General features: G+C 45.3%; 1 protein-coding gene across 1 annotated transcript in view; it reads right to left on the reverse strand.

Annotated features, from left to right (window-relative positions):
* The window catches only part of LOC138247075 (IgGFc-binding protein-like), a 145,655-nt gene that overhangs the window by 31,012 nt on the left and 86,648 nt on the right, over positions 1–27,995 (reverse strand). The window contains exon 2 of the mRNA XM_069201820.1: positions 18,011–18,609. Coding sequence (XP_069057921.1) covers positions 18,011–18,343 — 333 coding nt within the window. The 5' untranslated portion in view covers positions 18,344–18,609. The remainder of the gene's footprint in view (positions 1–18,010; positions 18,610–27,995) is intronic.

The following is a 27,995-nucleotide window of genomic DNA, read 5'->3' on the forward strand; positions in this document are numbered from 1 at the left end:
GGATAACTCCGATAGCGGCTCAGCCAACTGGGTCTGGGTCCTTGATGGAGTTTAGTCCCATATGTGCTCAGTCAACACTGGTGAGGTCAAGTCCCCCACTGATAATACCTCTAACATCGAACACTGAAAAGTTGCCGCAACCATCAATGGCAGTCGATGTGAATGCTACGCTGATGGGGTTGAATGCGCAACAGCTGACACAGTGGTTCAATAGTCTGAATTCCACACAAAGCTCAGTCAGTGGGAAGGGAGAAGATTATATGAATAGGATGAGGTTGAACATGGAAGCACAAGAATTAGTGGAAGGGACTATGGGTGTGAATAGGTTAGAGTCCTACTCGGAAGAAGAACTGAGGTATCTATGTCCCAAGATTACGAAGGAAGTGAACAAGGTACATAAGAGCTTGCAGGAAATAGCCGACAAAAACGGGGTTGACATAGACAAGACAAAACACTTGAGCAGAAGCTACAGGTTGGATTTTGGGACCACAGATTTTGAACATATGAGGTCAGCAGGTATGAAGGCGCACCTTAGAGAACTGCTACAGAGTGCACAAGTGTGGAGGTGCTTAGACAAATGGGAGAGCAGGTGGGTAAAGAGAAAGGAAAAGAGGAGGGACAGTGCTACAGAGCACAATGAGAAAAGACCGCAGAGCAGCGAGGCAGTAACCATGTTACCAATGAGGGAAACAGCAGGGGGAAAATTAATACATGTACCGTGGCATAGAAGCGACATTCAGTCTTTTACGGACGATTTTCCCAAACTGAGAGAGAAGCCGATTGAATGGTATCAACAGACTGATAGGTTTGTGAAGCTTGCAAAATGTCTCTGGGAAGACCTGAACACCCTCTTTGAGATTGTGGTTCCGGCAGATTTGTGGGAGGATTGCAAGAGAGCTGTAGGTTGGCCAACAAGTGAACCGGAGAGAGACAGGGAGACGGGTGCACCATCACCTATGGTGATGAGCTTGTACTATAAGGTGATTGAGCATTTGAAGACGAAGGTACCCGCGAAGAATGTGGATTGGCAGAAGATCGATCGAACGTCCCAAGAGGCTAAAGAATCGATTCATAGTTACTATGAGAGGTTGTTAAAGGCGTTCAAGAACTACAGCGGCACGGAAACAATAGAGGCGAAGGACATGCTTCATTTTGTGTTTAGATTTGTGGAAGGGCTGAGGCCAGAGATAAGTCAGATGATAAAGTCGCATTTGATCTGCTGGCAGTCGAAACCGATTGACGAAGTATTGAATTATGCGAAATACTGTAGCGACGAAATTGAGGTGAAACAGAAAAAGCTGAAAGAGAAGGTGATGATGATGCAGCTTAAGGCAGCTCAGACAGGCTTGCAAGGTCTGCAAGGGTTGCAAGGGTTCCAACAGCAGGTACCGCAACCGCAGCCGTAGTTACAGGGAAACATGGCGTTTCAGCCACAGGCGAGAGGCAGAGGCAGAGGCAGAGGAGGTTTTGCGAATAATGGTCCGGATTTGAACACTGTTGTGACTGGTGTGCACGCAATGAAGAAGGTGATGCCGTGTCACGTGTGCGGAATCGTCGGTCATTGGAAACACGAGTGTCCGATGGTGATGCAGGAAGGTGCAGGTGCAGGTGTTGGTCAGCAAAACAATGATGTCAATGCATTTCAGACACTGAGGGGACCGAAAATGAGAGGTCCAAACCCACATTTTCAGGCCGTAAATCAGTTGCAGGTATTACAACCTATGCAGCCGCAGCAGATGCAGATGCCTCGTATGCAGATGACGCAAATGCAGCCAATGCAACAGCAGTTACCCATGGTACCTAATCAGCAAATGCAGATACCTTTGGCACCAATGAGTCAGCAGCAAGTGATGGTTCCTCCACAGGTCTCGGGTCAGGTAATGAGTACAAATGGCACCGTACAACAGTTCCCATTACACAGTGAGAGTGGAATAAACAATGTATGGGAGAGTGAAAGTTCAGAAGAAGAAGGAGATTGTGTGCTTGCAGCATCCTTGGAAGTTGATCAAAAGGGTCCGTACGTAGAGGGAAGAGTAATGGGTCATCGTGTCTCATTCTTGGTTGACACGGGAGCCACACGTTCAACTGTTAAGAGCAGTGAAGTACCAAATTTGCCACTCTCAGGGAGTACAGTTCAAGTGGTGGGAGTAGAAACAGGCACCTGACAAACCCGATTACAGATCCGGTACCAGTCAGCATTGGTAACTATCAAGGGTTACACAAATTTGTGGTATGTGACTCAAGCCCAATAGCATTATTAGGGAGAGACCTATTGTGCAAGTTGGGATGTTCGATTATGTGTTCGAACGAGGGAATCAAAATTCAGACGAACAGTGATGGGGAAGAAGAGGACAGTGTAGAGGGGGATGAGATGGAAACTGTCGATGAAGATTACCCTCTGATTTGTCTGTTCCCAATGATAACTGAAGAAGATATCCCAGCTGAATTACGGGAAACAGTCGGAAGGGAAGTGTGGGATATGACAGGGAAAGAGGTGGGATTGATGAAAGGAGTGGAACCAGTGAAAGTGACTGTAAAGCCCAATGCAATCTTTCCCCAGACCCCACAATACCACATGGCACAAGACACCCTCATGAAAGTTGCCCAACTTATTGACGAATTTGTAAAACAGGGGGTACTGAAAGAAGTGTTAAGCAGTCCATGTAATTCACCAATAATGGGACTAATAAAGCCGAGTGGAAAGGTCCGACTCGTGCAGGACTTGAGGAAAATAAATGACATCATAGTCAAATGTTGCCCAGTAGTACCGAATCCAGCTGTGATAATGTTCCAGGTCCCTTGCGATGCCGAGTGGTTCTCAGTCATCGATTTGTCACAAGCGTTCTTTTCGGTACCTCTTCATGAGGACAGCCAATTTCTCTTTTGTTTCAAATTCTTAGACAGAGTGTACAGTTGGTGTCGAATTCCTCAAGGGTTTTCTGAGTCACCGTCAATCTTCAATCAGATTCTAAAGAAAGACTTGGAAGCATTAGAATTGCCATTCGAGTCAACTCTAGTACAATACATTGATGACTTATTGATTGCATCAAAGACAGAAAGTGGCTGCACAGCCGATACCATTGCTCTGTTGAACCATTTGGGAAGGAATGGACATAAGGGGCCTCATTCCGACCCGGACGGGCGGCGGACGCCGCCCGCCGGGCGGAAACCGCCCAAACACCGCCCCGCGGTCAGAAGACCGCGGGGGGCATTTCAACTTTCCCGCTGGGCCGGCGGGCGATCTGCAAAAGATCGCCCGCCGGCCCAGCGGGAGAGCGCCTTCCACGAGGATGCCGGCTCCGAATGGAGCCGGCGGAGTGGAAGGTGTGCGACGGGTGCTGTGGCACCCGTCGCGCTTTTCAGTGTCTGCTAAGCAGACACTGAAAAGCAATGTGGGGCCCTGTTAGGGGGCCCCTGCAGTGCCCATGCCATTGGCATGGGCACTGCAGGGGCCCCCAGGGGCCCCACGACACCCGTTCCCGCCAGCCAGGTTCTGGCGGTGTAAACCGCCAGAACCAGGCTGGCGGGAAGGGGGTCGGAATCCCCATGGCGGCGCAGCTTGCTGCGCCGCCATGGAGGATTCCCATGGGCAGCGGGAAACCGGCGGGAGACCGCTGGTTTCCCGTTTCTGACCGCGGCGTTACCGCCGCGGTCAGAATGCCCATGAATGCACCGCCAGCCTGTTGGCGGTGCATTCGCTGCCCTCGGCCCTGGCGGATTCAATCCGCCAGGGTCAGAATGAGGGCCAAGGTGTCTCCTTCCAAACTACAGTTCTGTCAGAAGAAAGTGAAATACTTGGGTCACCAGATAGAGAAAGGGTCAAGGAGAATTATGAAGGAAAGAATAACGAGTATACTTCAAATGAGTCCACCAAAGACAAGGAGGGAGGTGAGGAAGTTTTTGGGAATGGTGGGCTATTGTCGCCAGTGGATTCCCAACTTCTCGACTCTAGCAAAGCCTTTACTGAAGTTGACCCAGAAGGATGCCTTGGATCAAATTGAGCTGAAAGGAGACGAGATGGATGCTTTTGTTGAATTGAAGGAATGCATGTGCAGGGCTCCAGCTTTAGGTATGCCTGATTACACAAAGCCTTTCACATTGTTTTGTCATGAACGTGATGCATGTTCTTTGTCTGTCTTGACTCAAGCCCATGGTGGTGTAAACAGACCAGTAGCATATTTTTCAGCTACTTTGGATCCGGTCGCAGCAGCACTTCCAGGGTGTTTGCGCGCCGTAGCAGCAGTTGGTATCAACCTCACTCAGAGTGAAGGAATAGTGATGGGACACCCAGTAACAGTCATGGTCCCTCACTCAGTTGAGATACTTTTGACCCGCTCCCGAACGCAGCACATGACTGGAGCAAGACTCACAAGGTATGAAATGATAATTCTGGGCTCACCGAACGTGCAGCTGAAAAGGTGCACTACGTTGAATCCAGCAACCTTGCTTCCTGGAGAAAATGCTGAAATTGAGAACGCTGAAGACGTCGAGCATGACTGCCTTCAGGTGACTGAATTTTGCACAAAACCTCGACCTGATATTAAGGATACTAAGCTTGATGAAAATGACCAAATTGTTTTCGTTGATGGTTCATGTCTAAGAGATGGGATGGGAATTTTGAAAGCAGGATATGCTGTATGCACTGTAACAGGTGTCCTGGAAGCGGGATGGCTTCAAGGAATCTATTCTGCACAAGTAGCAGAGCTTGTAGCCCTCACAAGAGCATGTCAACTGTCTGCATTGATGAAAGTTACCATTTACACTCATAGTCAGTATGGGTTTGGGATTGTGCATGACTTTGGACAACTATGGTCACAGAGAGGTTTTCTGACTTCTTCAGGATCCCCAGTGAAGAACGGGGAGAGAATAAGGGAATTGTTACACGCCATTCAAATGCCAGCCGAAGTTGCAGTGGTAAAATGTAGTGCTCATACAAAAGGACAAGACTATGGCCCTCATTCTGACCCTGGCGGTCTTTGACCGCCAGGGCGGAGGACCGCGGGAGCACCGCCGACAAGCCGGCGGTGCTCCAATGGGGATTCCGACCGCGGCGGTAAAGCCGCGGTCGGACCGGCACCACTGGCGGGGTCCCGCCAGTGTACCGCGGCCCCATTGAATCCTCCGCGGCGGCGCAGCTTGCTGCACCGCCGCGGGGATTCTGACCCCCCCTACCGCCATCCAGATCCCGGCGGTCGGACCGCCGAGATCCGGATGGCGGTAGGGGGGGTCGCGGGGCCCCTGGGGGCCCCTGCAGTGCCCATGCCACTGGCATGGGCATTGCAGGGGCCCCCGTAAGAGGGCCCCTACATGTATTTCACTGTCTGCTGCGCAGACAGTGAAATACGCGACGGGTGCAACTGCACCCGTCGCACAGCTTCCACTCCGCCGGCTCGATTCCGAGCCGGCTTCATCGTGGAAGCCTCTTTCCCGCTGGGCTGGCTGGCGGTCTGAAGGAGACCGCCCGCCAGCCCAGCGGGAAAGTCAGAATTACCGCCGCGGTCTTTCGACCGCGGAACGGTAACCTGACGGCGGGACTTTGGCGGGCGGCCTCCGCCGCCCGCCAAGGTCAGAATGAGGGCCTATGTCTCTCTGGGAAATGCATATGCGGATCAGGTTGCAAGATTTTGTGCCCTGAATTGTATATTACTCAGAGATGAATGGAATTCGATAAGTGAACCAGAACTCGAACCAGCTGAAGCATTTGCCTTGAAGGTTGTAGATACAATAGATGAACTAAAAGCATTACAGAATAATGTCAGGGAGGATCAAAGAGATTCCTGGATTAAATCACAATGTATAAAGAGACCAGATGAGTTATGGGTTTCAAATGAGGGAAAATTTGTTTTGCCAAATAGTCTCTTATCACAGCTTGCGCGGTTCTATCATGGGCAAGCTCACCTAGGGAGAGATGCCATGATACGATTGTTCAAAACTGATTGGTTTAACCCCAGATTTCGTCAAGCTGCAGAAGCAGTTTGCCATCGATGTGTCACTTGCCAGCAGATGAACCCAGGTAAGGGAACAGTTGTGAATGCGAGCCACATTGGCAGAGCCAGTGGACCATTTAGCCGAATGCAGATGGACTTCATCGAGATGCCTGTGCATGGAGGTCTAAAGTATGTGTTGGTGATTGTGTGCATTTTTAGTCACTGGATTGAGGCATACCCCACACGTAGAAATGACAGCCTTACAGTTGCAAAGCTATTGTTGAGGGAGTTGATACCACGTTTCGGATTCCCGATCTCTTTAGAATCAGATAGGGGAAGTCACTTCAATAACGAGGTGATAAAGTTACTTTGCGAAGCGCTGAACATTGAGCAAAAGCTGCATTGTAGCTATCGCCCTGAAGCATCAGGACTGGTGGAGCAGATGAATGGTACATTGAAATCAAGAATGGCGAAAATATGTGCATCAACAAATTTGAAATGGCCTGACGCATTGCCCTTGGTGTTAATGTCAATGAGAAACACCCCTGATAGAAAGACTGGATTGTCTCCGCACGAAATTCTCATGGGCAGGGCTATGAGACTTCCTGCAGTTCCCGCAAATGCGCTTTTGAATATTACAGATGATATGGTGTTAGACTACTGCAAGGGTCTAGCTGACGTGGTTCGCTCTTTCTCTCACCAGGTGGAAGCGACCACCTTGCCACCGATCCAAGGTCCAGGACACGCACTGAAAGCAGGTGACTGGGTCGTGGTAAAGAAGCACGTGAGAAAGTCGTGTCTGGAACCCCGTTGGAAAGGCCCTTTCCAAGTGACCCTGACGACAACTACCGCTGTGAAGTGTGCGGGGGTTCCCAACTGGATTCACGCCAGTCACACAAAGAAGGTGTTGTGTCCCACAGATGAGGAAGTTGAAGCGCTGAAACTGCCAGGGCCTGACAAAACAGTGTTGAGTGCTGAGACGGAGCAAAACCGAACTGAAAGTGGTCAGGCAGAAACGGGAGAGAGAGAGATATTCTCTGAGGACGAAGAGACCAACTCGCTTGGGGGAGACCAAGGAGAAAGTTCAGACAGCGACGAAGCAGCTGAAGGTGACAAAGAACCTGAAGCAGCTGAGGGTAGCAAAGAGCCTGAAGCAGCTGAAGGTGACAAGGAACCTGAAGCAGCTGAAAGTGATACAGAGCCTGACGAAAGTAACGGTGACGAAGGGCTCGAAAGAGGTGAAAAAGCAGGAGAGCCTGATCAGAGGAGGGCTTTCCCAGAAGGAGGCGATACAGAAAAAGAAAAGGAGAACGTGATTGATTCCCCAGAAGGGGGGGACAAGGCAGAACAGAACGAAAAAGTTCAAGCCTCCACAGAAAAGATCGCAGGTCCATCAAATGGACACGGTGCAAAGAGGAGACTAAGTATATCACCAATAAATGAAAGGACTAAAGAAAGTTTGAACGACGGAGAAAGGCCAAAAGTGAAAGAGAAAAGAAAGGAAGTGACTGTTGTGGAACAATCCTCAAGTGAAGGAAAAGACCTGGCCAAAGAGGAAAGTACCAGCGAGGCAGAATTGAAAAGAGAGGCAAAATTGAAAAGGAAAAGGATACCGAACAGAAGGTATTCCGGTCCTGAATGGGCATATGTAGTTCATGACGATTGGACTGACGAATTTGTATCTCTTAGCCTCGAGAACGAAGAAGAAGAGATACCAATAGAAAAGAAAAGTTTTATGGACTCTGTCGATTGAAAGGGTGATAAATGACATTGCTTGTTACAATATAACGTGATACAAACAACTAGCTGAGACATTGCTAAACCGGATGAGACTTTTGCTGAACTGATAAAGACTGAGTTATTGCCGAATTGAGACAAATGCTGCTAACCGATAAGTGACTGGCCTTTTGAAGAAGACGGTGTGAACATTGCGCTCGCTCAGCTTTGTAACTGAATTGCTAAATAGTTTCTTTTACAGGTGCTTCCAGCTCTCTGATTCTATACAGATCATGACTGGGTACGCTACACAAAACAGTAGAAAGAAATATTGTAAATATGTGTGTATAGGCTTGGTAACTGCATGTATACTAATAATAATGGCAATTGTGCTTGGAATGCATGGAAAGGGTGAGAATGAGAAAATTGACGCTTCTACTTTTGCTCCTGTTACTGTTACTGAACTAACCGCATTAAAAAGATTAGAATTAGATGAGAGGCTCTTGCATGATAAGAAAGAGCTTTCGTATAATGTTTTCTATCGCTTATTAACAGAATATGTTGAGACTATGGATGCGAAAGATTGTTATGTGTGTACACAGATACCGACATCAGTAAAGGAAGGGGTGACTTATCACCACATGCCTCTTACATACGGGATTACATGTAGTATAGTAATGTCTAGGTTTTATGGTCAAACTAACATACAGTATTTTTACTCAAATTATGATGTTACCTTTGCATATGTTCCTATAATAGCGCAGCTAAGCCAGATTGCTAAAGATTGGGATGCTAAAATAATGAGGGAATTTTTCGAGCCAATGCAACCTTTTGAAACGGCTCACGCTCATAGGGAAAACCTTACCTGCTCGCTTTCTGCAATAGAAATAAGCTTTTTAGATCGCACAGATGATAGAAGAGCACAAATGAATGCTAAATTAGAAAAGGAGCTACATAAGAGGACTTCAGTAGATAATTATGATTTTGCTGCAATAAAGACACAAGGGAAAATAGCTTTAGATGCTTGGCATGTAGGGAAATTTTGTATATATCGGGGTGAATCCTATTATGACAATATTTTTGTAGGAGCGAGTGAGTGTAAACATACGTTTATTTTTAAGGCCAAATGGACATTCATGATGAACGGACTTGACCCTGTCATTCCAGGTGTATATTACATTTGTGGGTATAATGCCTATTATCGTCTTCCAAAGGGATGGTGGGGAAGATGTTATTTGGGTATAGTATTCCCAAAGGTTTATCAACTGGATGACCTATCGATGATTCAAAAGACATCTGGATCCCATCGTATCCAGAAAAGAGAGACCGCAGCTGCTGTGGTAGGAGATATATTTGGAGCCATGATTCCTTCGTTGGGAGTCGTGTTGAATTCCATCAAAATAAGAAGGTTGTCTACTATAGTGGATAACATGTTGACAAAGTTTTCAGGTGCTATAATCCTGATAGATGCTGAGCTTGCAGCGGAAAGAGCTATGACTCTTCAAAATAGGCTTGCTTTAGACATTCTTTTAGCAAAGGATGGCGGTGTTTGCAAAATGCTTGGTGCACGACACTGTTGTACATATATTCCTGACAATAGTGTGAAAATTAAAACTATGCTTGCTAATCTAACAAAAGAGAGTGCAGATTTGAAGGAACTGAAAGAACCAGGAGTGTGGGAGAAGGTTGGAAAAGGACTTGCTTCAGTGGGACATTGGATTGGGGGAATTTGGAATGGAATATTGCTGAAAATAATAGAAGGAATATTAATAGTAATAATTTGCATATTTGGAATTTGGGGAATAAAAAGGGGAATAATAATGATTATGGAAAGAATTAAAAGAAGGAAGGAAGAGAAAATAATGAAAAGAATGGCAGAAGAATACAAAGCGAAAACTAGGGGAACTAAAAGGAAAAGAGAACTGACAGAATTTTAATGGAATAAAATTTGTGGGCATGATTTGGTGTGATGACAAGTAGTCATCAGAGGAGGGATTGATGAAGCAGAAAATGAAGGTTTTACATTTATTAACGCGTAAACGTAGTGTGACATAATCATGTGTGACTTTAACCGAACTAATAAAGATTGTACGGGGACAAAATGTGCCCTCAGAGTAGTTTGCCAACATTTATAAGCGTGCTTTATATAACATGGTGTATTAGAATTGCACTAATCCGACATAATCGTAAACGTGTGCTGTGATTTGCTTGTTTGAAATGTTTTAGCTTAGCATTACTTTAGTGCAGGCTTCGGCCTAGTTGCCTGGTCTCACGGTTTAGATGCTCGTATTTTTCCAATGTGCTATTAAACGTGTATTTCTGCTTGAAGCTGTACTTTTCCACTGAGATCGTTCACATGCTTATCTTAAGATTTCGTGCCAGCCTGGCATATTTTCTCTTTACTCCAAGGTCGATTTGCAGGTGCGGACAATGGAGGCTCTGAAAGTGAGCTAATTGGTATAAAATGTTGCAACTTGCGTACCCATCTCCAAGGATAATGTATGCTTAAGTAAAAGCTTGAGAACTGTCGTTTTTGATTGGACAATTTGAAGCTAACCTATGAACCCTCCAATGGAAGACCCTACTGGATTTGAACTGTTGTCTATTTAAACCAGGTGCACGAGAAGAAGGTAGCCATTTGCCAGCGATTACGAACATTGGACATTGCAGCTATTATGGCCCACTTTGCTGCGACGCCATTTTGAAAGAGACTTTGATGCTTTCTCTAATCGAGAGGAAGAGACTTTAATGATTCTGGCCCTAGAGACTTTAACTTTGAACTGTCCCTTTGCATGAAGTAGTGGTTTTATTTTGCCGCCGTGAGGCAATTGCCCCGTCCACCCCTGCCCCTTTTGCCCCGACCCATGCTGACCGAAGAACGGTACCTGTGAGACGAAGACTTCCTTGATTGCTGATCGTAATTGGTAAATATGAAAGGAAATTGTACAATTGCATTGTGTTTCCTTTAGGTAACCAACTGCTGATTTTGATAAGAGCCCTAGTTAGGAGTTTTCCAAATTAATGTTGCTAAATTGTTTTTGCATGAAGTCCCACATGCCGATGCTAATTTGAGGTTAGACGAGGATTCCTTATGTCGCACGATGCAATTTGAGATCTTGTTATGCTGACTAAATGTATGCAATTAGTTCGTTACAGATTATAGTTTTAGTGATTTGCATTGCCATTATCGAATGCCTTGTTATTCAAATGCTACATAGATTGCACTTGTTTCGCCGTTATGGACAGCTATTAATGTTCATATATGTTTATCATTTGGTGTTGAGACACATCTATATTGTGCTAGCTTTGTTAATATAGGGAAATAAAATTCACTAACAGGAATAAACAGGTGTGGTTATTCCTGACTGAAAGGTCAGGGTTCGCCGAAATGTATTCTGGATTAATTGTTAAGTGTTATGTCGATCAAGGTATTGCTTATGTTCGTTATTGATCATTGATTTAATGAAATTGACTGACTAAGAGTACGGAGAGTCCCACTTAGTCAAAAGATTCATCGGCCTAAAGAGCGTCCGAACACAGGTAAATTATTACTAAGGACCGCTCTATCACCAGTTATCCAACAACCCTTATTTCATTAGGCTGTGAGAGAAGCTTGGCCATAGTGGTGTAAGAGTAGTTACCGCTGTGGACAAACTATGGTCCGCCAGCATTTAAATCGGGAGGGTATACCACCCTGTTGCCTAATTTGTTATGCTTAGAATGAAGACGACTTTTTTTTTTCCACATGCTCTACACTATGTGCACCCTTGCCCAGATTCCTTAGGCTTAAGACGTTATTTGAGTCTCTCCCCTTCCCGTCATTATTCTAGCTTCTTTATTGCGCAGTGCACGTTAATATTATTTAACTGAGATATACCATCCCCCGTATCCTCCCACTCTCAACTCCCCGTCCCTCCCAAACCTAAACCACGGGTTATTGTTCACAGCACTGATCCAAAGCTTCACCATCCTAGTGCATCGGCATATTCCTCACTGCATTTTTTTATTCCACATGACTATCAGAGTTGCAGGAAATGTCAACTGCACTCTTGCCCCTGCTTCTTTATACTTGGTCATCCTGTAAACCATGTCCCACCACCTCTCTTATGTAGATCAACATAGATCTGTCCTATCATTCTTTACTGTTTACATGACCCTGCTCATATGTTATTCTGGTGTTACTAACTGTGCAGGCTCAGTGATTCCGCCTTCTTTGCCTCTGAGCTCTCACAACATCTTCCGCTTTCTGATGTGCCACTTTTTTTTGGTTGGGGTGCCAAGCGCTGCTGTGATAGCAGTGAGTGGTGACACAGAGCCATTTTTTTGCTTTTTAGATTGCACCACTTTCCCAGGCCTCTACCTACACTCTCCAGAACCCCAGGTTGAGGGCGTGTGCCACTGACAATATTATATGTCATGACCAGTTGCGAGGATTATTTCTTTCTTCACTTTTTATGAACAGCCGATTCAAAGATGGTGAGTAAAAAAGAAATGATCACTACATATCCCAAGAACACCACAAATTAGGTAGCCATGACAACCAATAAACCAATCACAGACCGATGTATGTATTTTAATGACGTCTGTTCCTCTTCCTCTTTCTTCACTGCTAACAACAGTTAAGCCCCTGCTTTACTTAACGACTCTTGGGTTGTGTAGTTTAGTTTGGGATTGTTCATTTAGCATTGACTGTTGTTATTGTGACTCGCTTGATGTGAAGTCACTTCCAACACAATCCTTTGTCATCAGGCTCCTGATGCGCGTTAGGGAAAACATCAAAGGTTTTCACTGCTAGGAAACACCTCACTGCCTCTTCCTACCAGCGCTCACCTGACACTGCTATGACAGTTGAATTCCTCCCTTCCTGGCCCTAGCGGCTTCCAACATTATGCCACCTTGTGGCCTGGATTACAAATTGCATTTCAGTCTCAAGCAGGACCTATTTGAGCACCATGCGAGGGGCTGTCCGAAATAAACATATTGCAAGGGCGCATTGGCAGTGCTTACTGGTACTTTGACCCTCCAAACAATGGATGCCTTGAGAGATCATGAATATACCGCAGAATTAACGGCTGAGAAGGAATGGCCTCCCTAACATCCTCTCCCTGCAGAGGTAGATAAGTTATTTTTTCCAGGTGATTTCCAGAGCCTTGGCACCTCTGCAGGAGTAGGTTGACATACTGATGAGCTGGTATCTGGGAGACCAGGGGGCCCCAGGGACAAGGAGGCAGGACCCAGTGATATGTCTTCCTCAGGACTGCAGAAAACATAGAAGCGGGACGGGGGTGCCTGGAAGGTTTTGATCAGCTGCGAGAGACCTTCCGTAAGAGTGCACACACATTGAAACATGCACTACTGGGAGGAGGATTTCCTCGGGAAAAATTGGGACGTTTTTGCCCCTAATTTGGACTCTGACTGCGGTCCCCCACAAAAGAGGAGAGCAATTCAGACAATGAGGTTTTCTTAGACGAAGGCTATGACTGTGGGCGACCAATGCTTCCTGTTTCTGCTGCCTTAGACCCCGTCGAAAGTGAAGCATGCTGTGATGACATGTTTGACCTAGACTTCATACACCATCCAAGGTCCTCCAAGTGGTTACCAGAACACAAAGTGGCAGTATACGTTGCTAGCAGAATCAGGCAACCATTAGATCAGGACGTCAGAAACCGCATTTGCGTGGAGTGCCCTTGGCCCTCTTTAGGGAGGAAAGTGGAAGCAACACCAGACATTGATCCTACGATGTGCACTTTCTTTTCCAAATACACGAGGGACCCCAAAAAATGAACTGACCACTCCTGGAGGGCATGTCAGGATAAACTTCTGGCCATCCTTGGTCCTCTCTCAAAAATATTTGAGTTCGCTGAACAGGATTAGCAAAATGACACCCCACTGCCTATCAACATTGTGGCGGGCTGGGCATCACCAACTTCACTCTTTCTGCTGAATGACATAGGTCTCTGTTAATAAAGAAAGACCCAAAGTTAGGGGAACTGATGACATTGGCAGCAGGGGCAGTGGCTCAGGGCAATCTCTTCAACGACCCGTTTGTGAAGGAGCTGGGCAAATTTGTGGCAACTTATTCAGCACTTGATAAGGTCCAGATTTCTCTTGGGGAAGGTTTTTGCTTGAGCCATAAGAGGAAGGGTCGCTCCTCTGGCCGCCCCCTGTAACAAGACCCCTACAGAAGTCAAGCCAGAAAAAACAGCAGCTGTAATGACTGCCACAAAGGCACTATTTTTCCCAACATGGGAGGGTAAGGCAGATACAACAAAGCCTCCAGAAGAGAGGATAATGCCCGGGGAGGAGTTAACAGTAAGCATTATCCTTTCTTTCTCTGAAAGGCTAGGAGGAGACTATAACAGTTCACTCACAGGTGGGCAGAAATTAAAGTGGACCCATAAGTCTTGGAGACAGTACAAGGGTTCCACATAGAATTCAATGGATCACCTGTACAGTTGGTACGCCCAACCCCTTTGTTCTTTGCAGACCACGAGAAGACTCTGATAAATTCAGAGGTAGGGGAACTACACCACAAGGCAGCTATTCACTGGTCATCCTTACAACCCAATGGCTTTCTAAGTAACTTGTTCTCAGTAGAGCAGAAGGGAAAGGGGTTATGGAATGAGTGATTGGTGTACTGCTACTTCAAAATAGAGGGGATCCACCTATTGAGGGACCTTCTCTTACAGTATGACTGAATGGTATGGCTGGACATGAAGGACGCTTACCTCACTGTCCTCATCTTTCCTCTACGCTGTCGCTTCCTACAGTTCACCTGGAGGGGCCAGATTTACGAGTTTCAGGCTCTCCCATTTGGCCTATTGTCAGCACTATGGTGTTTTACCAACCTACTTTGACCAGTAGTGGAAGTCCTCAGAACAAAAGGAATCAGGCTGATTATATACCTGGACCACCTTCTCCTGATGGACCAATCCTGTTCCCGGCTCATCAGCCATCTAAACACAACTATTTCCCTCCTACAGGATCTGGGGTTTGTTATCAACAGGCCGAAGTTGGAAGTCACTCCGGTGAGGAGCATGACTTTCGTAGGGTTCCTCATAAATTTGACATTGGCCATGCTGAGTTTACTGAAATGGAAGATCACCAGGAACTGTCCAATGTTCTGAAGAGAGACAGGATCTCCCTCTGACAATTGGCCAGGATAGTTGGAATTTTATCCTCATCAATCAAATCCATCTTCCCTAGTCCACTGCAATACCAGGTTCTACGACTGAAGGTAGTCCATCTTTGGAGAGGCCTCACTTACTCAGAACTGATTTCTCTGACGACAGAGGCCAAAACGGAATTACAATGGTGGATAGACCACATTGATGCATGGAATGGTAGAGTGATCTTTGGGTCCTCCCCAGTGCTGATCACAGAATCCAATGCCAGCTGGCATGGCTGGGGGGCAGATGAGGGGAGATCTCCATGGGAGGCAGATGGACGGAGGAAGAGATGAACATGCATATCAATTGCCTGGAGCTCCTGGCGGATTCCGTTGTGACTGGGTCCCTTACCCAGTACAAAGTCTCCTGTTGTATCATCCTTTGCGTGGACCACACTCAGCTGTACAATATAGCAACTACCTAGAGGGCACTCGATCGTAGGAACTGGTGGAGCTGGTAAAAGACTTCTGGCTTTATTGTCTTCTAAGTCAGATATTGGTGACAGTGGAATATCTCCCAGTATCACAGAACACAGTGGCAGACTCCTGATACATCAAGGACTCCTGCAATTGGCAACTGCACCCTTCAGTGTTCCGGGCCTTGGTGGCCAGATGAGGTATCTGCAGCACAGACCTTTTTGCATCCAGTGTGAATGCGCAACTTCCCCAGTACGTCAGCTGGAATTTGGATCCTGGAGCTATGGACGTAGACACTTTCCTTCAGATCGGGATGATTGGAAAACCCTATGCCTTCCCACTATTACCCAGAATGGCGGCTCAAGTCCGATGTCAGAAGGCATCCCTGGTTTTAGTGACTCTAATATAGAAATCACAAGCCTGGTTTCTGATGCTCCTGCAGCTCTCTATGCAATCACAAATAGCACTGCCATCCTTTCCAGAGATTCTGCAGTGCCCTCAGGGGAGCTGCACCTATCGGTACGTCAGGGCCATCTCAGACTCATGGCATGAAGGATTTCAGGCGAAGATGGGAGAACATCAGACTTTCGGTCAATGCTGAACAACTCATACAACAGACTTGGGCTGACAGTACCGTCAAACGATACAAGTCGGCTTGGAGAAGGTGGCTTTATTGGTGTGTGAAGAGACACCTGGATACAGTGGGAGCAGAAATTACAGACATCTCTATTTCTTAGCAGAATTAGCAAAGTTAGGCCTGTTTTACTGCACAGTGAAATCTTTCAGATCAGTGATCTCTGCAGGACACCTTCCCATCAACAACATTCCAGTGGAGAACACCCCTAGGTGTACGTTAATGAAAAGCATTCACTTATCTAGACCTCTGGAACACAGATATTCCAGTCTTTGGGACATGAACTTGGTTCTGCACTTAATTTTAAGTTGTCAGGATAACAAAAGCTTCTCTAGAAATAAGATTTCAGCAAAATTAGACATGTTACTCTGTCTGATCTTTTGCAAGAGAGTTTCTAACATCAGGGCCTTGATATCACGGCAAGGGTTTTCACACCAGAAGGTGTCACGTTCACCATATCCAGGCAGACCAAAACAAATATCAGGTCAGTAACTGCTTTTGAGAGTTCCCCTAAGCTTTTTGGGATTAGGTACATTTAAGCATAAGAGGAAACAACAGCTTAGGTCAGACCGTCAGGTTAACCGCAACTTTTGATTTCCATCAAAAAGCCTTTCAAGGTGGTATCCTCCCCTTCCATTGACAGGTGAGTACGGTGGATTATGGCCGATGCAGGTGTCAATGTCCATCAATTTGGAGCCCACTCCACAAGAGGGGCCATGGTATGAAGGTAGTTGGTAGGCTGGAAGATATCATGAATGCAGCTGACTGGTCTTCGGAGTCCACTTTTAAAAGGTTTTATTTGAAACCTATTTTTGATGCCGCAGCTTTGTTAGCAAGTAAACTTTAAACATGCAAAATACTCCTCACCCCTGGTTCTGACATATAATGAAAAATGTCCTATATATTGAGAAGGAAAGTTTCACTTCTATTAAGGACACAGAGGCGATGATTATCCCATCCTGAACCTCCTGAGGAGATGGCTCTATCCACCCGAGAAGCAATACCTTACAGGAAGTATGCCATATCTGATCATTAAATGAATTTATATCTGCATTGATGTTGATTTTCATGCTGTGCATCAATTGTACCAATACATATTTATTGTTATGACTGTATACTTGCTTTAACTGGATTTAGTGGTATGCTATTGAGGAACAGAACTAATGAGTGCTGATTCTCTCATGGGAATGACTCAAAAGCTGATTGAAGGAGCGTGAAACTTAACTTCTTACAGTGAAGGAGAGTTACAAGAAAAACAATAAATATATATACATCTGACTGTGTTGTGATCGTTTATTGGTTGCAATGGCTACCTAACCCCTAGTGTTCATGGGATATATAGTGATTGTTTGTTTTTACTCATATCTTTGAGTCTGCCATTAATAAAAAGTGAAGAAAGAAATGCAGAATTATTGTCTCCGTGTCCTTAATAGAAGTGAAACTTTCCATCTCAATAGCTAGTAAATTTTCCATTCTCCAGCTGTAGGTGAGCTCTCACCAGCTCGCATTATCTTGCCTGATGATTCTGGGGAAAGAGCCATGATACCTGCGGTTTAATGTGGTTTTGGAAATCTCTTTTTCATTTCATTTTAGAGGCTGTCCACGGACTTCTCTGCTTTCACTCTTACATTGGCAGTAGGAGCAGCACTTATATATTCTTTGGCAGACATGCTTCTCATGCTCCAAGAGGGAGAGCCAGGATTGCAGAAGGAGCACTGACAGACGTCAGAAGTTGGGGAAGGAGTGTATTGTGGCTGCTGAACTACGTGACTTGGGCTATTGGAGGCAGACCCAAGAGAGGGAAAACATCTGCAGAGGCTGCAGGAAGATTGTTTATGTTTGGCACCGCTCCTCTCCCTGCCACACTAGTTGAGGGAGTTTTTTCAAAAAAGATTATTAATGAAAAATTAGTGTTCCAAATTTCCCAAATGGGCCAGTCTGTTCAAGTGTTTAGAACCACAATGTAAATGCCTGTAATGCAAAATATGATTTCAAGTACCTTTTCCTCACTTTTTCATTTATCAGATACTGAATTTGAGTTATAACTGTTTTGCTATTTGAACAGGATAGAGTTGCCTAGCAACCACAGACACCATGAGCCTTAACAGTTCACTTTCTGATCATTGTTTGATTAGGTTATATACTTACCAAGATTTGCCGAGGGAAATCTTTGCTGAGGGTTATGGTTATGCCGTAGGCCTCTAGTGTCACCACTTTGGTGTATGACACTGTCTTGCTTCCGCGGTTATCATTCTGAACTGTGACTGTGAAGGCAGTGAGAGCGGGATCCTTGGAGACGAGGCCAACCAGCTGATAGACGCAGGTGCCCATGAAATCGTATCTATAGCCATCAAAGGTGGTGTAGTGAGGATCTCCGGTGCCTGTACAAGTGGACCAGCTGACTGGGAAGCAGCCTCGAACTCCGTTGACCACCATGCATTTTTCGCTGTCTTTACATTTGGTGTTCTTGCAGACCACCATGCCAAGGGTTGGGTCACACTTACAGCGCACTTGGCACTTGTCATCGGACCAGAATTCCTCATTGGGTTTGTAGTAGAGGCCATTGGAAGTGCAGCCACAGCTTCCCACAGGGACACATTTGTCGACACTAAGGACATAACCATCATTACACTGGCAGGTCTCCACGCAGGGTCTAGTGCAGGTCGCAGGGGCAGTTCTGTCAGAGCAGGTGGCTGGACAGGCGTTCCCACAGACCTCATAGTGACTGTTCTCACCACAGGGAAGTGCTAGAATGGACACATATATGTTAGTTCACTACACAATTAATATGCTGAATTACAATCAGAAAACATGTGCAGAAAATCAATTATTGGGTCTTTGTGATGTTTTACTCCACTGTTGAAGAGCACTACAACGGAATACCCTGGAAAGCAAAAGTCGCTGATGAATCCAAGTGGTTATGAAAATGTGTACATATACTAAATACAAGCTGCTGCACCAATGAGACAGTCTCATGTGCCAATGCATGTGACTTCCCATTCACAACTGATTGAAAGTGCTGCACTGCACATAATTTTGTACGTATGACATAGCCAAGACCTTTGGTTTCGAACAAATACACAAATAGTCAGCTTTGAGCCAGTTCCATTGAGTTAAGGGTTGCCTTTAGTTAGCTCCCTTTTGGCATTTGTTAGACCTGGCCTCCTTGGTGTGGTTTCCCCTGTCTTCCTGTATTTTTAACTGTGTGCTGGATTTAGTTTTTGCTGGGTTTTGGTACTCTGAGCACTTTAACACTGCTGACCAGTGCTAAAGTGCAAGTGATCCCTGGGTAAATTGTGATTATGATTGCTTATCCCTGATTGGCATAATTGATTTACTAGTAAGTCCCCAGTAAAGTGCAGTAGAGGTGCACAGGGCCTGTAAATCAAATGCTACCTGTGGGCCTGCAGCACTGCTTTTGCCACCCACATGGGAAGCCCTGTAGACATATCTCATACCATACCATAGATGTGTCCACTTCACCTTCCGACGCGAGACTCGCCACCTCCGCACACAACCCATCCCACGTCGACAGTGGAACAAAATCCCCGAGGAACAGCTTCTCTCCACTCTCAACGACAACCAACCCACCTTCTCCTCCGACCCCAACGACGCAGCCCTCAGCCTCACGAATTGGATCACCTACTGCGCAGACAACCTCGCTCCCCTCAGACGTACCCTTGAGAAAGCCTGGCGCAAGGACCACACCGCAGACAACATGACTGCCCTCAAGAACGCTACCCGCGAACACCACCAACTGATCCGCGCCGCCAAAAGAAATTTCTTCACAGAAAGACTGGACAAAAACAGCCACAACAGCAGATAACTCTTCAACATTGTCAAAGAGCTCTCCAACCCTAACGCCAACGCCATCACGCCCCCCACAAGACCTCTGCAACTCCCTCGCCACCTTCTTCCATCGTAAGATCACTGACCTACACGACAGCTTCGGACACCAGACCCAGCCAACCACCACAGAACCTACAACCCCAGCCATCACCCTCAACGCCTGGACTCACATCAACACGGAAGAGACCAAAGTCACCATGAACTCCGAGCCCCCTCGGACTCCTGCCCACACTTCATCTTCAACAAAGCCGATGACATCATCGCCCCGCACCTCCAGACCATCATCAACAGGTCGTTTTTCATCTGCTACCTTCCCCTGGAGTGAGGGTCCTACTTGGAGGAGTTGGTTCCAGGAGAATGGTGGGAACCAGAAGAAATGACCCTTGTCTCACTAGGGGACAGAATGAGGGGGGTCTCAGGTTCCTTGAGGGTAGGTGTGAGTCCAACCATGCCTGGTGATTGTCTGCTAGGTAACGACCTGGAGGATTCATGATGGAGTGAGGTGGCATGCCTGTCACACTTGGAGATGTTGGGTCTGCCTGGGTGGACATGTGTGACCACCCGGTCTATGGCAGCCAGTCAGAGTGATCAGGAGGACCTGGACACTGAAAGAGTGGCTCAGGTGCCTGCCAGGAATAGGAGAGGCAAGGAGTGTGGGAAACATGCCCCAGAAGCTCCCACGGTCCACCTGAGGACTCCCTGGAGCCTACAGGAAAACTAGTGGCTGAACTGGGGGTTGTGCCTGAGCTGACCTATTGGCAGCAAGAAGGGGGGGTCCCACCAGGGAGGAGTTCTGCAAGGTGCAGAAGACATTCCCTTCTCTTGAGTGTTTGTGGCGGCAGGCTGCAGACCAGGGCACTGTCAAGGAGCCTGGATCACCCTGGATTTACTGTGAGGATGGCCTCCTGTGTGCTATATGAGTGCTGGTGGAACCCGGGAGCTTCACAACCTTCCTACTGGGTCTGGCTTATGATGTGCCTTTAGCAGGAAATTTGGTTCAGGACAAACCTTTTGAGAGGAGTGTCACCCACATTTACTGGCCCTAGATGCACCGGCACTCTGATGCATACTGTAAGTCTTGCCAGACTTGCCAGGGAAGTGTCAAGAGTGGGGGGAGATGCAAGGCTCCCAACCATTCCCTGTTGTGAGCACCCGTTTTGAGTGGGTGGGAATTGACATTGTGGGGCCTCTGGACCCCAAGACAGCCATGGGCAACAGGTTTGTCCTGGTCTTGGTGGACCATGCCACTCGGTACCCAGATGCCACCCCTCTGCAGGGGTGTGGAATTTAATAAAATATTTACTTGTCCATGGGACAGGTTGCTTCTTAAATCTACTTGTCCTGTAAAAAAATCTACGTGTCTCTCTGGTGCCATGTAGTGTGGCAAGAAATGATGGCAGCAATCTCATTCTGTAAGAGTTCCGATAATAGCCTCTCTGATCATGCCAGGGCAAATACTAAAGTAGGGCTTGACTACCTGCAATTTCAATCCCTACAATAGCAATTCCTTTATTTTGCTACCTTTCCTCAGATCTACGTACGAGGGCTGGAGGAAGCAGTAAGCAATAGTTCCAGGGCTGGAATCCCTTTGAGTCTGCAAACCTACTAGTTTGCATGTTTTAAGGATATTAGCTTGCATGTTTTAAGGATGGTCACTAGCTGTTCTCTAATCTTTCCCCATGCTGAAAAAGGTTGGAAATGTACTCCTGATAATGGCAGAAGTAGTTCTTACAAGATTGGGAAAAAAAGTGGTTGGAGTCAATGTGAACTTGTGAACACTCAACAGATTTTCGCATGAGCAAATCTACACATGCATTAGTGCTTTTGCTAAAATACAGTTCACAAATATTTTCAAGGACTACGATTTCCTTGTCGACTTCTGTAAGTTCTTGTGAATTTTGGAAGGCCACTAATTCAAAGACAGATAGCATGGGTGCACTTTTGTGATGTTCTTTAAGAATTGGGTCCCTAATTAGGTCTGGCGTTGACCAAGACATTTTGCTTTTATTAATATTCTATTTATCTATCGATCTATCGATCTATTTGCTGGCTTTACTGTGAATGATCACATTCTGCAGTTCCACAAGGTGAGTATTGGCACACAAAATAGATTTGTTCAGTGCCAGGAACTAATGTGGTAATCAGTGGCATAACGAAACTGGAGGGAGCCCCTCTGCAAAGAACGTGGAGCCCCCGCGCTCCCACATAAGGCAGGCACTGTGCTGAAGGGGTCCCCTTGGAGGGGTCTCCCTGCACCGCGGGGACTGCAGGAATTTTGTTACACCACTAGTGGCAATGTGTGCTATTTTGAGACAAAAAATGTTTTGGGTTGCTTTTTGCCAGTGTTCATTACAATGGTGCAAGCCTGGCAGCTCCCACAACAATAAAGTTTTACAAAAGCCACGTTAAAACAAGACATGCATTGACGAAACCAAAAGACTCACAAAAAATGTTGGATCAGTTGGCTTTACGAATGCTTGTTTATTTTCATTCTTTCCATAATCTTGTTGAAAATGTTAAACTGTTTTTCCATTAGGAATATTTTTGGGAAATACTAGCATGCATCAACACATTTTGCTAAATTACACTTCAAAAAAATAGAACCTAATATTTCATAGTAGCAATAGGTTTTCATTTACTACCTGCATCTTTTTCTGAACATTTTATTTTGAAAGCAAAGAATCATCACTCTTGCTTACAAGCTTCTGCAAACATTTACATATAATCAGAGAGCATTCTTGGAGCATTAAACTAAGCCTCATATTGTCAAACGTGCGTACACTTTTTTTTTTTTTTTTTTACTGTAACCGCTGTCAGTTATGCAGTGTAACCTTAAAACGTTTTTTACAGCACCTAATAATAAAGGCTTTTCAATAATGAACCATAAATACAAATTCAAACACTGTTAATCTTTGGCTACACATATTACCTCAACTGCAGACAGTGTCTTTTCTATAAACCGGCAGCCAAAGGGTTTGTTCTACAGGGGGTTGGGCCTACTTGTCCCAAGGACCAAATAAACATGAAAACTTGTTGCCCTTGACCCCAAACAATATGTCCCGCGCGTTGGGCGATAGTAAATCCACATCTCTGCTCTGAGATCAGCGACAGCCCCTGTGGTGTGCTGGGCATTGGTGGGGATTTGTACCCACATGGAGTTCCCTAAGGAGGTGGTCTCTGACCGGGGTACCAACTTCATATCTACCTATATGAAGTTTATGTGTGGATGAGTGTGGGGTGACCTACAAGTTCACCAATGCTGTCCACCCCCAAGGAAATGGGTTGGTTGAAAGGTTCAACTGCACCCTGAAAGGCATGATTATGGGTCTGCCAGAACCCATAAGGTGTTCGTGGGACATCCTCTGGCCATGGCTTCTCTTTGCATACAGGGAGGTACCTGTTTTTAGTTTGAGAGTTTGCAGATAGACCCATTGACCACTGCCTACTCCTAAACTACTCCCAGACAAACGTTTATGAATATTCACTAAGAGTAAGGGGAATCCCTTCCCTTTTGCAAATGGGTTACCAAGGCTATTTGGGTCCAAAGCCATTGATACATATGAAGAAGAATACCTGTTTGGAAGTGATGCCTACAAAACGTCACTTCTTTATACTGATTTATTATCTATTGCTAAACCCACTTTAGAAGTCATTAGAAAGTTACTGACTCCTAAAATGGGTTTAGAACATAGTTGAAAGCTGTTTTTACGTTGTAAGCTCTGCGTTTGTGACTATACAACTGCTTTGCACATTTGCCCTAGGTATCTAAATGCCTAATGTTATTTCAAGTAAGAGCTTCTTTCTAAGTTAGCTCATGAATACTTTTCTACTCTCTTTTCTTATTCACCAGGAAATTATTAGCCTGAATTGATGTACTTGCCTGCACTCATGTTGCTCTTATTTCAGAGATCTTTCAACTTGGCATGTGTTTTGGATTTTTCTAGTGCAGACTGGGCATGTGTTTTCTTTTATGGTACCACACCTTTACTGCCTTATACATTTGCAACTACAGCCCTAAATACAAGTTGTGTGAGCCAGAATTCATGGTGCAGGGGTGTCTGCCTTGTGGTAGGCATACACAGAACACATGGACAGAGAAAATAACAAACAAGGAGAAATTAAGACATTTCTCCTTGTTACACCACCATCAAGATGGCACAGAGTTTTGGCACAAATCAATGCCTACAAGCCTTTATAGATATGGGTTTGCGTCACATCCATGGGTGGATGCATGGTAATGCCCATGCGCCAACACTCGCTGGCGAAAAGTAAAGTAAGGCAGCGCAATGTGTTGTAATACTTTTTTTTACAAAACAACAAAAAAACATTTTGCATTGTTTTGTAAATACAAAAGAAGTTTTTGCTTCAGGTCTACGTTAAAATAGTAACATAAACCTGGCAAAAAACCTTTGTAAATCTGGGGCAAAGTATTTTTTCGTTGTGGGCACTGATTACAAGTTGAGTGGTAAATTCCTATGTGATTTTTCTTGCTGGTATATATGAATGTGGAAAAGGTATGCCTTAAACTTCATGAAATTAGGAGGTTTGTGTGGTTTTATGACTGGAAAAATAGGTCCCACACAGTAATTCTTTTTTCCAGGTGATTTAACTTGCAATTGGATGGTAATGAAATTGATTTACCATAACAACAGTAAATTCACATGCAAAGCGCCAGTAAAATTCAAATTGTAATCAGGCCTTAGTTCATTGTGGCTAGTGATATTAGCACTTACACTATGCATACCAATTCTACTGACTGACAACACTAGTTTATCCACCTTCAATAAACCCATCTCGCTGCTGTCATCCAGATGCCCCCTGAGGAATGAAAGTAGACAGCTTAGTAGCAGTATCCATGAACAGACCTACTCCTGCACTGACACAGTACAAAATACTGGTAAGGACAAATCTGCCAGCTAGTGGTGTAACATAATTTGAGGGGCCGCTTGGAAAGTATCTGGAGGGGCCCTCTCACCCATCGGCCCAGTCAAGTGCCTGCTGCCTGTGCACAGTGTAGTGTGCTGAGGGGGCCCCCTGGAGCTCAGACCCCCGCACCACATGGTCTGTGGGACGTTTGTTACGCTACTGCCCACAGCCCTCATGATTGCCACCATCTCCCTACCTCATGCTGGTCCAGTAAAGCTAAACCAAAACAACAACAAACAAACTAAATCTCCACCTAAGGATTTTCATAAGCATGATTCCTGTGAGACATGTTATTACTTGCTTCACACTCAGTACTGACCAGATTAAAAAGTTCATATCTACTGCCAAATGCATGAAACTATATGAAAACTACAAGCCATACTCTCCATCTCTCCCCCGTACAAGTACTTTCATCCCAGGAACTATAATCCTGATTCCTCTGTGGACTTCTGTCAACATGAGTATAACTTGGATACAAACCCTAAAGATTCAGAATATTCAACATACCAAAAAGCTCCATGATCACAGATCTCAAAACTCATCCATAAACACCTGAGCTCAATATACTAATCACAAAGGGGCACATTTAAGAGCCCCTAGCACCACCGGAGTGTCAGTTTTAGTGATGATCCGTTAGTGCTATGCCCTGCGTCATATTTACAAGGTGGCGTTAAGTCACTTTTTGTGGCTTAACACCACCTTGTAAATTCAGCATGTAGCCCTTTGCCTGGAAGGGGCGTGCAATGGGTGTTGCTGTGGACGTGCCACAGCAACACCCATTGCATTTTGACGCTGCTTCAGATTTACGAGATTTTGTAAACCTGAGGTAGTGCCAAAATCTAACGCCACCCTAGGGGTGGAATTAGAAAGGCACAAAGAGGAGGAATACTTTTATTCCTCCTCATTTTTTGCACTCTGCAGCAGGCATAGAAAGATCAAAATGCCAGATATGATTGTTTATGTGCGGGACGGTGTCTCTTCCTGCGCATAAACAATCATTTCAAAATGATGCTTTGGCACTTCTGTGTGTGTTGCATTCTGCAGAAAGGACACCTTCCTGCACATAAGCAATCAGACCCCTCAAATAGACAACCTTGCACAATGGTGCAAGGATGCCTGCGTTGGTGCAGGCAGCTTAATTTAGCGCCAGAGCAGGGGACAAAACACAGGGGTGTGTCCTATTCAATTAAATACGGTGCATCCCTGCATTGTGAAATGATGGAGTTCCATGCTACCAATTTTGGCGCAACGTTGCACTCCGTCATTTTCTTTTAAATATGGGCAAAAGGGTAATCTTCCCAAGCAACCTTAAAAGAAGCTCTTCTTGTAAACACAGTGGCACGTCTCATTCACATTGTACCAAAGCTGCCACCCTGATCTGTAGGTCTGCAGCCTCTAATTCCACTTTCCTATCTGTCCTCTTCCAAGACTGTGATCGGGACAGAGTCCAGCAGCCTGGCAGTGCCCGAAGCGCTGGTCTGACAGGTGAGGCCTTGGGCTGGTGTTTAGGCTGTTTGTGGCCCTGTTTTATGGTCAGCAGGGCTCTTTTGTATTGTTGATTTCCCTTTTATCATAAACATTGCCGGCAGTAGGAACAAAGGCATGCAGTCTCCCTTATCTTGCTCCTGATTTGCAAATTAGAGCCACTTTTTTAGTAATCTGATTCCCTCATAGGGGCCACTTTTATTTTTGTGTCTATGAGTATTTTCTGTTCCAGTCTGACCCTGGAGCTGGAAGCTATTTCACTTAGAAACTTGACTATCATCACCCTCCATACCAGTATTTGATCTTAATACTGATGAGGTGTAGAGAGTGGGAAGAGTGTGCTTACTGCTATCCTCAGGGAGTCACTTGAATGCAAACTAATCAATTCAACAATCTTGTCCTTCTTCCAGTGACTCTGTGCAGATTTCAACAAAGACACCTAAACTAATGAGAATAAAAATCTTATATCACCCACCTGTCCGTAAAACAGTAATAGTTCCCTTGAATGAAACACTCATCCCCTAAATTTCTCTTGCAAACCTAATGCCCTAAAACATTTCAACCACCAATTGAAAAAAATAATGGAATCCACACCTTCTCAAATCCTTCCTACAGGATATCATATCCCTTCTCATATCCTTCCTATCTGACTTTGTCTACCCACCATAAGAATGCTATTTTCAGCTTGGTTTTCGTGAAGGATGAAACACTACATGCAAATATATAAGTCCTTTTAATTTGGTTGATCAAACCAGTGCTTCATTCCCATGGAAATTCTGACCTTCGTGTTTCGCGTAGGCTCTCATTATTCTAATGAGACTACTGGATTTTGAGCGGCAGAATCGCCCGCGGCGTGGGAGTCCAAGTCTAATCCACTGCGGGTGACACCTGTCGCTCTAATCTGGGTTTTGCTCGGCTAACTAGCAGTGCCTCATCTCTACCCGAGGGCAGAGATGACTGGGCAGCCGAGCGCATGACAAAACTGGTTTCTCAGGGAAGCCGTGGTCACTCAGGTCTCATCCGTTTCTCTCAGTTACCTTAGTCTCATATATAAAATGACAAACAAAGGCAGTATATGTTTCAATAATGATTTTAATAAAACAACTGCATCTTAGATAGCAAAGCGTGAGCTGCAATAACAAGGACGACACAGCATGACAATATTAAAATTGTGACGAGGGGAGTGAAGCATAGAAATAATACTATCATATTGTCACTATGGTCAATAGACTAACTCCTACCTAGGCTATGATAGAGCACAGCATGTTAAGCTCTAATTCTGCCCTTCAGGATCCCCTGGGAAGACATCATCCCCCATACCTGAGCAAAGGCCTGCGGTCTGCGTTAACATCTGTATAGAAGCATTCGGCAATCAGCAGACAGTTGTGGTTCTCTGGCTGGAATCTCCCTCTAACATGTAAGGGACAGGGAAGTGTTTGTATAATAAAACAGCTGATGTTCTGAGAAAATGTCCCTATGTAAGGATGCGTATTTTCTAGGAATGTTGGAGAATAAACCTCTACCACGTTCACTGGCAATGTACGGTTCTGTAGCCTTGGAAGAAGCACAGAGTTAGCAAGAATGTCTTGTTTGAAAAGACAAGTGCTGGTCTAGGCAAAAACAGTTAGATAAACAGAAAATAAAACAAGACCGTAAAAGTGGCTATTGTAACAACAATAAAATAAAGCTGAATAAAATATATCTAGGTTATAGTGCACAGCAGCTTGGCCTAGTGTATTAAAATAAAGTGCATGGAGCTATACCTAAAATGGCTACACAACAAGTGTACCTGACCCATTCTAAACTACAGACAGAAACAGTGAAAGCTTAAGGCATCAAATTCATTCAAATTAGGCATGGGAAAAGCCAGCAG

This window comes from Pleurodeles waltl, chromosome 7, assembly GCF_031143425.1.
Source record: "Pleurodeles waltl isolate 20211129_DDA chromosome 7, aPleWal1.hap1.20221129, whole genome shotgun sequence".
NCBI lineage: Eukaryota > Metazoa > Chordata > Amphibia > Caudata > Salamandridae > Pleurodeles > Pleurodeles waltl.